The 13297-nt window shown below is 39.5% G+C and overlaps 1 protein-coding gene across 3 annotated transcripts in view; it reads left to right on the top strand.

Annotated features, from left to right (window-relative positions):
- The first annotated feature begins 4827 nt into the window (after positions 1–4827).
- Positions 4828–13297, top strand: part of tafa5.L (TAFA chemokine like family member 5 L homeolog) — a 263103-nt gene continuing 254633 nt past the window's right edge. Inside the window, exon 1 of one of the 3 annotated variants that reach the window (XR_005966290.1) lies at positions 4828–6064. Coding sequence is in view for 2 of the 3 variants with exons in the window: in XM_041586434.1 (XP_041442368.1) it covers positions 5974–6064 (91 nt within the window). In the remaining variant the exon portion in view is untranslated. The remainder of the gene's footprint in view (positions 6065–13297) is intronic. The other 2 variants (XM_041586434.1, XM_041586436.1) reach the window with 2 other exon arrangements.

Below are 13297 nucleotides of genomic sequence, written 5' to 3'. Positions count from 1 at the left end.
AATCAGCTATGGCTAACCAAGGCCATTGTGGTATTTCCAGTTATTCGAGCAGCACGTCTGCAGGAGGGGGCCACACCAGACAGACTGGCGTTATGCTGATACTCTGGAATTTAAGAAACAGAGTGATGATCTTTTATTTGTATGGCCTAGTATAAACTATATGATTGACCATTGTCCACAGTAGACCATTTCGCCATAATAGTCCATCCTGCCTTGGGCCATATAGCGTTATGGCGTCATAGAGGGTGGGGGTGACAACTATCAACCCTCTGACACTAGCCATTCGTCCGTCTTAGGAATTGGACCGTTCCAGATATTTTTATATTATATAAACAGAATGTGTGGTGAAAAAGACAGATGAGAGTCTAAGATGACTCCTAGGCAGCGTGCCTGTGTGGTGGAATGAAAGGTGGTGTTGTTTACGGTGAGTGATATCTGAGGGACAGGGGAAGATCTTGGAGGAAATATAATAAGTTCTGTTTTAGAAAGGTTCAGTTTCAGGTGGCGCTGTGACATCCAGGAGGAGACAGCAGAGAGACAGTCTGTGACTTGGGAAAGGACAGAATTAGAAAGATCAGGAGTAGACAAGTAGAGTTGGGTGTCATCAGCATAAAGGTGATACTGAAGTCCAAATGACTGAATAAGTTTTCCTAGTGAAGTTGTATAGAGCGAGAACAGCAGGGGGCCAAGAACAGAGCCTTGAGGAACTCCAACAGAGAGTGGGAAAGTAGTAGAAGTAGAGTTAGAGAAGGAAACTTTAAAGGAACAGTCAGACAGATAAGATGTAAACCATGAAAGAGCAGTGTCCCGAATGCCAGATGAGTGTAGAATGTCAAGGAGGAGTGTGTGGTCAACTGTGTCAAAGGCTGCAGAGAGATCTAGAAGGATTAAAATGGAATAATGACCTTTAGACTTTGCCACTAGAAGATCATTGGTTACTTTGGTGAGTGCAGTTTCAGTCGAGTGTGATGGGCGGAAGCCAGATTGCAAGGGGTCGAGGAGGGAGTTGTGAGTGAGATGCTGGATCAGGCGTTTGTAAACCAGCCTTTCTAGTAATTTGGATGCGAATGGAAGAAGGGAGACCGGTCGATAGTTAGTGGGTTAGAGGGTGTTCCTACAGAAGGGTGTATTTTGTTACATAAAGAAAGATGATCAAATGAAGAAATGTAGTCAGTAAAATTAAAGGGTTCATTTACTGAAACAGTTGCCATAAACAAAGATGACTTTCCCCTATTTCCTTCAACTATACTCATGTGATGTGCCAGTTCGCCAGTCGCACCTAGTTTTGTGCACTGGTGCAATGGAGCCCCGTGTCTAACGCCTGCCTTGACACATAGGGGCATATTTATCAAGGGTTGAATTTCTAATTGAAAAAACTTCAGAATTCAAAAAGACCAACCGAAATTAAGTCAAAGTTTTTTTTGGTCGAATAGGTCCATTTTCTATTGAATAGGTCCGTATTCGGCAGAATTAAAATTGCACGAATCAAAGGAATATTGCATTCGATCAAATTTGATTCAAAGTTTTTCCCAAAAAAGTCCAGCAATTGACTTCAAATAGGTTCTAGGAGGTCCCCCATAGGCTAAAACATCAATTCGGCAGGTTTTAGATGGCAAATGGTGGAAGTTAAATTTGTAAAGAGACAGTACATGATAAATTTTGATATTCAAGCCAGTGAAATAGCATCTAACTAAGGAGAAGAGAAGAGTATAAGTTAGGCCTGGACTGGAAATTTGTGGGTTCTGGCAAATAGCTGCAAAGGCTGCTATAAGTTGCCATTTGCATTGACTATTTAGTGGGGAGCAGTATGGACCTCTGCATAGGGTGTTTGGGACTCTGTGTATTCAGTCCAGACCTAGGGGCAGATTCACTAAGGGCCGAATTTCGAAGTTAAAAATACTTCGAAATTCGACCCTCGAATTGAAATCCTTCGACTTCGAATATCGAAGTCGAAGGATTTAGCGCTAATCCTGCGATCGATCGATCAAAGGATTAAATCCTTCGAATCGAACGATTCGAACGATTTTAATCCAACAATCGAAGGAAAATCCTTCGATCAAAAAAAAGGTTAGCAAGCCTATGGGGACCTTCCCCATAGGCTAACATTGACTTCGGTAGGTTTTATCTGCCGAAGTAGGGGGTCGAAGTTTTTTTTAAAGGGAAAGTACTTCGACTATCGAATGGTCGAATGGTCGAATAGTCAAACGATTTTTCGAATTCGAACGAATTTAACCAATTCGATGGTCGAAGTACCCAAAAAATACTTCGAAATTCGAATTTTTTTCATTCGAATCCTTCACTCGAAGTTAGTGAATCGGCCCCCTAGTGTTAGTGCATCTCTATGTATCACCCACCTCCAATATGACAGGAGAAAATTGTTCTCAAACCTGTGTAATTCAGTAACAACCTCAAATTGATATGCCTATGGTACATGGCAAAATATTTTGTTCTGCTTTGCAGATACTCTAAAGTTGGGCACAGATGTGTACGAATCGTACGATTGGACTTTCCCATCTCCCGACTTGCCACTAACCATTCAGATCAAATAAAGTACAAAAGAACATGATGTTATGTCCGACAAAGCTAGTAACAGTCTCCCTCTGAAAATAGTACGATCAGCAATACATGCAGAGATATAACCCGCAGCCGACAGAAATCTTTTAACCTGTCCGATCGACCAAACGACCGATCTCTGCCGGACGAAAAATGTCGGGACTCTCCACACACGGTCCGAAAATTGTACGAATCCTTGATTTGTATGATCAGATCTTTGCGTCTATGGCCAGCTTTAGATTGTAGAAAGAATGTTGCACTGTGACTAAAAGCATGACAAATAATGGAATTAATTTGCCCTTTTTGCTTTTATGATAAACGAGTCCTTAAAGGGGTTGTTCACCTTTGAAATAACTTTTAGCATGATGTAGAGTGTGATATTCTGAGACAATTTACAATCAGTTTTCATTTTTTATTATTAAAAGTTTTTCAGTTATTTGGCTTTTTATTCAGCAGCTCTCTAGTTTGCATATTAAGCAATCTGGTAACTAGGGTCCAAACTACCCTGGCAACCATGCATTGATTTGAATAAGAGACTGGAATCTGAAGAGGAGAGGCCTGATTAGAAAGATGAGTAATTAAAAAGTAGCAATAACAATACATTTACAGCCTTACAGAGCATTTGCTTTTTAGAAGGGGTCAGCAACGCCCATTTGAAAGCTGCAGAGAGTCAAAAGAAAAAGGCAAAAAACTATAAAACTATAAAAAAGAAATAATGAAAACCAATTGAAAAGTTGCTTAGAATTAGCCATTCTATAAGGTACTAGAAGTGCATTTCAAATCCTTTTCAAATCCTAAACTGCAAAGTAATTGCTATTTTACTGCAAGGGCAGAGGATTATTTGTTATTCAGCTCCCTCAGATGAAGCCCCTTGATACACCTCCTAAATAAACAGCGCCTTATCCAGCTCCTGTTTCAGATGATTTCCGCGCAGGCGCGCTAGGTACAAGTCGCCTTTGCCCGCACAGAGCATCTTGGAAACATTTACATTTCCACAAATAAAAGCGAGTGACTTCGCGTTCCCATACAGTATAATTACAAAATGAATCCATTGTGTGTCTGTAGGCTCCATGAAATGGGAAGTATTTAAGACTTTAATATCAGATGTTTTATTGTTCTGGCAGCAGCAGCAGCTCCACTCGCAGCGCCGATTGCAATGAGCTCGCGGGTGCGTGGGATGCAAATTGCTAGAGCAAAGTCTCCGAGAGATGAATCGCGTTGCAACGGAGGGAAATTGATCTCCATCCCCTGGAAAATAAATAAATAAAGCTGAAAGTGATTATCCGTATTGAATGTGCTTAAATGCTGTAATTTAAATAGTCGGGGTCAGTGAGTGTATTTGTTTCATTTATTATTCCGGGGGATAGTATTAATGGCACAAGGATCATGTGACAGAAGCATCATACTGTGTGTGACACCCGCTTATACACACATAGCTGTGCCATAGGCTCACTACATAATATTCTGCCTGTCAGAGCGTCAATCATTAGTGCCATTGCTTTCTTTTAGCCATATAACCGAACTAACGCCGTCTACTCTGAGTCTGAGTGTCTGTCCAATGAAATTGCAGTACAATGTTGCGCAGATTGTAGCCCTGATTAAACTATTACACATACACTGCGCGACTCTGCTCCCCGACCAACACAACTAGTAGACTACGCACTGGCCGCCAAGTGTGAGCTAATAACGTGTAGTAGTCTACTGCTGCTTCTGACTGGATATTACTGTGAAAGTGTCCGCCGTCCTTTGTTACAAGAGGCAGCAGCAGCAGCAGCAAGTTGCCTGGGAAGATACGTGCGACAGGTTTCCCAGGCAGGGACCACAGCTGGTCACTAGGGCAGCCTGAAAAACTTAAAGTGTTTGCTAAAGAAAGACTTGGGAAGGAAAGGCTGAGGCTCCCATTCTTCCAGCCCGTGTCCAGGCAACCAGAGAATATGTGTTAGTGACAGTGAGAGCTGCACTGAGCTCCAGTGTACAGACTGGCTGCAAATAGCAACGACAGCAGTTCTACACACACTCAGCAGACACACATACTTCCTGGATTGTTTTTATTATTATTAGTATTTATATTAAATGTTAGTGTGTTTCACGTTTCTTTATTTTACAGGACTGTATGATTCATTTACCCCATTGCATAAAAATTGCTGGATCCTTTATTCAATTCCCTTGCAGTGTAATATTAGACTGGAGTTCTAGCCCCTCTATGACCCTTCCTAGAGTATTTATTCGTCTCTGCAACCGCCGCCCCCTCTGGTGTAGTGCAAATAATAATCTGTCACCAAATCATTTGCCAGTAGCTCTGGCCCCTCTGCTGGTGAATGTGAGGAGTAGGAGCCCTGGCACTGAGAATCTTCCAGCTTTCCTTGGCTTGCTTCTCCCTCGTCTACAAACTGACCAGCAGCAACTGGCCGGCCGCTACCGGTGACTGAGGGTCGAGGGACAGGTTGAAAAGATCAGGGAGGAAGGGGTGGCTGGTGACGTCAGGATGCTGAGCAGAAAGTTACGCCGGGCTGTGGCACTGTTTAAATAAGAAAGGAGCGGGCAGTGGCACTGAGCCTCGGAGCTGGCACCCACTCCTCCTGCCAACCACCTTGGAGAGCGCGTTTCCATGTGAGGGAGCTCGTTGGTAAGAAAAAGACATCTCCTAAGAAGAGGTGGGAAGGGAGAGCTTCTACCTCCGCAATCAGCAGCAGCAGCAGAAAGGGATCCTGCAGTAGCAGCCGAACTGTCTAGCTCCCCTTTCTTCCTCCCAGTCGGATGATTGTATCGGAATGAATGTATAGGGCCACTTATCACCGAGCCTGCCTAGTGGTATGTCCCTGGGCTGAGCCAATCAATCCAGGGCACAGACTAAACGAGGCAGCACAGGAGCCAGACGTGGAGCTGACAGAGCGCTACATTTGCACAGTGGTAGAGGAGCTACTTTGAGGAGGATTGCAGAATTGCAGCAGATGCCGAGCAACACGTAAGGAAGCCCCCCCTGAACGCGCAGAGGCACATCCCAGGCTACTGCTGCTGCTGCTGCATGAGAGGGGGTCTCACTGGCAGCCTGTGCGAAGTTGCAGCAAAGAGGGGGTGGATCAGAACAAGCCCAAGCCCTCGAGTGCAAGTAGGAGACACAAGAGCCGCGGTCTCTATCCCTTGCAGCCCGGGGGCGGAATGGACCTGCTAAGCCCGAGGAATTGATGGCCGCGATCTATTGCGCAATCGTGCCTAGTATTCCGGCCAACTCGGAGGAACAGAAAGCTGATTCATGGATGTGCCCCGCGCCCGAGCACAGGATGCAGCAGCCTGACACTTATTGGCGTTAGCGCGGCAGCAGCGAGCTATTTGGGGGGCTCTCGGGGAGCCTTGATGCATCACACTGGTTGGAATTCATTGCGTTACTTTGTGGGGATTTGTTGAGTTGGAAAAAACGACATGCAGCTCTTGAAAGCTTTATGGGCATTAGCGGGAGCGGCTGTCTGCTGTTTTCTTCTGTTTCTTATCCACTCCCAGTTCCTTAAAGAAGGTAAATATGGTTCTGTGTGTTTTTCCTTCTCATCTCCTGCATTGTGCTGCTGTGTGCCAATGAACATTGCCTATGTTGTGTGCCAATGAACATTGCCTATGTTGTGGATCTGCGCTAGTGTGTTTAAGGGCAAGCTAATGTGCTGCTTTGTGCATTTAGTAGCAATTAGCAGATGAACACTATGTACAGAGAGACGCTCTTGTGCAGGTGGAATGGCTCTCAGCCGAGCTTGGGAGGGAAAATCACGTTGAGTAATTGGCTTGTTTGGAATCCAGATCAATAGGTGCCCTGATCCCCTTTTATTCAGCAAGTTTTCAATAGATGGCACTAAAGTTCTATATAAAGGGCAGGGAGTGCAAATAGGACGTAGCAAATTCCAAGTTCTCAGCTCTGCAGCTCAGCTTCAGGCCCAAGACCATACAGTAGCGCCAGCTCCCCTCCACTGCCTCAAAACAAAGTCATTCCACTGAAATTAGGCAACCTTACAAATGTGCTGTCTATAGATTCATGCATTCCCACCTCATTTCCTTCTTCCACAAAGCATACAGAAAAACCTTCCTGTTTTTTCTACTCAAATTTGTGATCTTAACTTACCTATTGCTAGTTTCTCTAATGCTTTACTAGCCCTTGTGGGTATAATCCCAGTGGTCCCTCATTCTGCCACCTCTTGTACTTGCCAGGTAGAGCTGGAGTCAAGTTTTATTTATATGGCTGTGTAAGAAGGCACACACTTTGGATATATATATATATCTTGAGATATAATATTTACTGTTTGTTTGGGGATTTATAAAATGTAAACCATAGAAAAATGACTTGCCAGTCAGTGCATCTGTTGCAGTGCTGTTTGGTAATTATGTTTTCCTCTAAAGCCTGTTGGTACTGAAATTGTCAAATACCATGTATATTTTTAAGCAAACCGTTATCCCAAATGTGATGATGTCTTGTTCTTCCCAGACCTTGCAAGGACATCTTGCCACATGATTATTAGCAGAGTCTGTTTGTTATCCTATTTTGCAAAACTGCTACATTTCACATCCGAATCTGTGCAGTAAAATGTCCTGTACAGGTTTATTATCTGTGACAACATTGACATGACAGGGAAATGGAAAGTAAATGTTGCTCACCCACCTTTTCTATTATTTAAGGAAGATGAAGTCTTTCATCAATAAGTGTCAGTTAATGTGCGCCTGGTTAGTTAACTGGCTCAGAACATAAGGCATTTGCATGAAAACATAAGATGCATTCCAACTGACCTAATTCATCCCTTTGCTTGTAATAGCTCATTAATGTTGGAAGTGTATCATGCAAATGATTACAGCTAAAGTATTTATATTTTTATACCCTGCATCTATCAGATTCTGTGTCACTGTTTCTATCATGTCTGTCTGCTATGCACATGGACCACGCAATGTAATGACAGATATCAAACCTTCATTAATATTACATGGCTTTTGCAAACTATTTATGCAGATGTATTGATTAAACACTTTTTTTTATCTCAGCCTGACCAAATGAAACAAGCTAACATTTCTTTCCTTTGCATGTGTGCCTTGGAATTTAGTTTTTTTTTTTAAGCACCAATGTTTAAATGTCAAGATCAGCGTACAAGGGAGATGTTTCCTGTGTTGAAAAAAAAATGTGATCTTTGAAAACAAGCCTTTGAAAAGTTCACAAGAATTATTTTCTCAGTTTATGCGCCTTTATTAATTCTAACCAGACAGAATTTTTTTTAACCCCAAAGTAAAATTGTTTTTAGAGCAGCTTAGAAGGCTCTTAATTACAAATGGCTATACGAGGAGTGACTATGACACAGCATCATAAGTTACCTAGCCCAGTTTCTCCTATCAAAATCAGATGCATAAGAATTTTGTGTAGCCTTCAACCAATACTAATCAAACACATACTCAGCTCAATATACTTGTTCTATGTGCATGTATTTCTATGTGCTGCCCCTTATTCATTATTTATATGGTGTTTGAGTAAATACTTGTTTTTATTGAACTTTTATGAAGTGCTTTACTGGTCATTTACTTGACTTCACAAAATGCTCTATATATTCATGTATGGGGTTGTGGCATGCACAAGCCATCTGGGCTGAATAATCAGTACATTATATGCAGAGAAAATGTCCTTTACAAATAGTCAGTACATGAGTATTTCTGAAAACAAATGTGACAAAGGGTTTCCTATTAGATATGGAAATGCCTCATTTCTAATCTACACAGTAGTCATGAATTCTGTCTTTGATACAAATTGTCTCATCATTTCTACCCAAAGATTTCTTAAAGAGACATTCTTCTTTCCTCTTATCTGTATCATTCATCGGCAAGTTATTGATTCCTCCTCTCAAAGCAGCCATTAGGATTTCTAAAATGGCCTGAGGATGCAAAGGTGATGGGTGATCCCAAGGATGGTATCTCAACTGAGTTATAAACCACTTAAGAAGCACTTGCTTCTAAATTGCTGGTTCATCCAGGATTGTTTCCTTTTAGCTGTCCTCATTTACAGCTATGCCCAGAGTTATGCCAAAGTAAAGATTCTGGTTATCTCCATTCCAGATAATTACTGTATAATAACAGCCATTTGTATGCAGCATCAAATGGTTTAATTAGTGTGAGATAGCTAACGAATGCACATTCGGAGTAACATTGTCAATATTTTTAATATAACATAATGTAAAAATAACAGTACTATGCTCATGTTTGTTAAATAATGGAAACAGCAACGGGCAATATGGATGCAAATGCATATAACTATATATAGTCACAAAATGACCATTTACTCTAGATGATGCTGTAAAAGTAATTTTACTAGGCTACAACACCCATTTATAATTATTGCCATGAAGACATTGGCAACAGAGCAGCACTCATTACCACAGTGTTTACAAGATAATGTTCTGTAATCTATCCTCATAGCTACTGTACGATTGTGCTGTGCAACCTTTTCTTATAATCAAGGCTGTTGGCCATTAGGCTGCCATCTACTTCACCTATCTACACAGATTTGCCATATATGCACTTCTAGGGCCATTCCATGTGATATTATCTATCATCTATCGAAACCATTGGGTCAGGAAAGTCATGACCTTTATGGTTCTCTTTTGCAGTCAGACTTCATCTTGCAATACTGCAAAATATTTTCTTTGCGGTGCTTAGCAATTAAATGCAATAAAAAAAACTGACTGAAATGCTTAATCTGGTTTCCAACCATAAAATGTTAAAATTTGTCAGGATGCACAAAAACCTAAATACAGGGTACTGAACTTCAACAAATGACACCAGAGAGAAGGGTTCCTGGAAGGTTTCCATTGTTTATGTGTGTAGAAATGTGAAATGTATATATATATATATACATCAATTTATACACATGTGTTTTTTTATTCAAGAAAGGGTTAATTGAGACAGGTTTTTTTTCTATGTATAAACTTCAACAAGCTTGCACCATAAAGCCCAGCATACTGTACATTTGATGGTTGGTATGGTGCTGTTTTCCTAATTAAGTTGACTTGATAGTAAGCAGTAAGAACAATCAGCACTTGTTCTTAGATGAGTGGGAAAGAGCTGTTTAAATGCCTATTTTCCTGAATGTGTTTTTTTCAGAAAATAAAGAATGGGTGACACAGGGTGGCATTTTCCTCTTTTAGGCTTTTGTGCAGAAATACAGGTCGTCCTGTGGCTAATTCGTTCCCTGATGCCCAATCTGTCTTTAAATGTTTCAAAAAGATGAATAGAACTGTGAACTAAGGAAAGGGCATTGTAATTTATAATTGCAATCCCATGCCTGTCTAATCTTTGTACAAAGCACTATAACATATTTTAGTCTTTCCCAGTCACTTCAAGGAAACTAAATAAATGTCTAAAATGTTACTTTAATGTTACATTTATGCTCTAGCCTGTTTCAATGGAAACTCTTTAAGGCTAAAAAAATAATTGCTTACAATATTAGACTATTCTTACAATAATAGTAACAAAGAGTAAAAGTGTTTACCATGAAAAGTTATACATTGTATTAACCATACAACCATATTTATGAGATATTGGCTTATTTGATTCTAAATTGTTATGTGTTTAGTGTTATGTTTCTTATATGTGTCTGCTTCTTAATATATCTACAGTCCGATATGTAATAAATAATCCAAAGTAGATGATCCAGTGTCAAAGGAATCCATAGAGGTATATTATACAGTATTATATATATAGAGGCCTATTTGCTATAGATAAAGACTTTTTTTTTACACATTCTTGGATTTTCAGTTTGTTCTATAAAGCAAGCTGTTTAAGGTAGACCTTCAGCTATAACTGTAATAAATACATTGGAAGCAAACATGACAGGTGAAGTTACCCATAGCAACCAATCAGAGCTTTGCTTTTGTTTTCTAACTTGTAGGTGACTGTTCAAATCTAATTGCTGATTGGTTGCTATAGGCAACACCATCAGTTATGTATGTCTCCAATGTTAATAAGTATACAGGTAAGCTTTACATTACATCAGAAATATTTGTTCCTTTGTTTGCCTCATATCTAAATCATGTCTGCTTCCCATGTAGAGGATGATTTGGGCAATATAGCCATGTGAGGTGGACCTCACCTCCTTCATGTCATACAAAACATTAAATTGTTCCAACATCGTGTCTTCCTAGCAGTATCCTATATCTATCCAACATTTTCACAGTAAGAAAACATAATCAAACTTGATTCCAACACTCTCACAGCAAGGAATTCAGTTTTCCCCACCATGCTCTTTCCACAGAAGCATATTTATTTTTGGCATGTTTACAGCAAGGAATTCATCTTGTTTCCACTATGCCAATTCAGAATAATCCATCTGACAGATGACATTCTGGGTATCCCAAAGGATTTCTTAGGACATGCCAAATTTTCACAGATGTAATTCTAGATATTATTTTAATTAAGATCACCCAAGACAAACTGAACTCTTTTAAGTGTAATACTATTTAATGTTTCTGCAGAAAACTATCAAGGATAAATTGAGAAAGCATTTGCTAAGTGTAGCACTCCATATACATCCCACTGCACAACCAGCTTCCTCCCATTGTGCTCCAGCCGAATAATCTACAACCCCTAATGCCACACTGTCAGAAAGTGATTACTGCCTATGACAGATTTACATGCAACAACCTGAATGGATACTAATGTGCTTTAACTAATCATAGGCATTATAATGATGACATGCATATGTTAGCATCCCTTTTAAGCAAATAAGGGGTATATGATAAGTGACTTTTATCAGCATCTACAAACTGTTCTCTATTTTTTACCAAATATTTGTTTGGGTAAATGTCAACTTTTTTGTTATCCCTTTCTCTTCTATGGTTTGGACTCAAACAATGTAGCCAAAGTCAGTTTTCCTCCAGGTTTGTTATTCAGCTGGTTAGTGGTACATTGTTTCAATGGTCAGAACCTGAAGGAAATATAAACATCCAAATGGATATGCTTTCAATTGTAATTACAAATAATTTTAAAACCATTTTCTATTATGCAAACAATAATTTTTGGATGGTGATCCTCTTTGACATGAGCTCTTGATAATTCTCAAGTTACTGAAATGATTTCTATTGAAACAAATGCTGACATCCCCATTGATTGAATGCATCTCAATAAGGTATACGCATCTGAATTTTTTAGTTTAAAAACTGTGATGGGATTTTTTCTCGTAAGAATGATAGAGATATTCATCATGATGTTTGATAAATTGGCCCTATAACATAGCAATTTTGTTTTATTTCATAACTATAGAGGATTATTATTAGTTATTTATTTTCAATTGTGAATTTGTTTCAACATACAACGGCAGTAGTTGCTTTAATCATATAAAGCTATTAAATATACTAAAGACTATAAATTGGGACTTTGTCACATGGCTGGGCATCTGTTTATCGAGCATCCTAATCAGTACCACTGGGTACTAGTCACTGATTGATTACTGTCTGTGGGAAGCCATCCAAACCAGTGGAAAATACTAAAGTAGTGATTGCCATCCTGTGGCTGGGATAGTTGTCTTTTCAGGTACTAGAGGACTGTTTATCATTTAGGAAATTAAATAAAAAGAATGATAAACATAAAAATGGAACAAACTACAGTATGTTGGTAGCCAGTTTTTTTCCTGCACTAGAGGAACTACTTATATACTGTACTATATGCAAAATTAAGAATGGGTAAACAAGGCAAAATGCAATTCTGCTATGTCAATTAAAGATGATAATGTAACGTCAGTTTCAAGTAGAATTTAGCCATAGCTCTTTTGTATATTAATATACTATATTGCTGTAATGTAATAAATATGGAAAACGTTGACCCCTGTTCTAATAACAGAATTTGCTGGTCGCTTGTTTGAAACCATGTATTACCTTATTAATATTATCTTAGGGTTAGCTTGTCTTATCGGTTATTTTGGCTGATGTCCTCATGGACTACTCAGTTAGCCAGTGGGGCCTTTTTTAATGGAACTAGCTACAGGGCAGTGACTGATAGCTGAGGAACCCAAAAGGCTTGCTGGTATTTGAGCACTGCTTGACAAAACTATTCACATTATATGGAGATCTGGTGCATTCTGTGAGAGGCATTGACAAGAGTTGTAATATAGGCTATCACTATTCAGTCTGAGGTACTGAGAATTACTTGCAAATGAAAATAAACACAAGCGTTCCTGTATTGGTTAGTGAGTGACACTTGGAGAAGTGTCACATCTCTGGAAACTGTTCCTCAGCAATTAATGGATAGTACTACATGTCAAACTGTATAAATTGACATAATTTATTTGTAAGTATAATTTGTACCTATAAATAGGTCTAAGTTTATTTGGGGTTGTACCAAAAGAAAATATAAAATTGTACATTATTGTTTTAAACAGCATTTTGTTGTGTTCTATGGCATTCTAGCTATATTTATACAAATTGGTAAACAATTTTATTAAAGGGTGAAAAGGCGATGCATATATTTATAAGGTTCATTGCTAATGGTAATTGCTCTGGTGCAAATTAGCACTTATATTAACTGTAAAAATATATCAGGCAAACAGTTGTGTCTATTAATAAATAAGGTTTATGCTCCATATTCAGCATTTTGTGTGATTTTACCTGCGCTGGTACCCCCTTTAGGGCTCATAGGAGCAACCAAAATCAGAGTAAAGGTTACATCGGGAAGGGGAGGCTGGACGTCCTGCACCCAGACCCCACCAGCAACAGTTACTTTACGATGCACACAGCTTACA

Source organism: Xenopus laevis, chromosome 3L, assembly GCF_017654675.1.
Source record: "Xenopus laevis strain J_2021 chromosome 3L, Xenopus_laevis_v10.1, whole genome shotgun sequence".
Taxonomy (NCBI): Eukaryota; Metazoa; Chordata; class Amphibia; order Anura; family Pipidae; genus Xenopus; species Xenopus laevis.
Note: the sequence above shows the minus strand (reverse complement) of the source record. Positions and strands in the feature narration are given on the sequence as shown.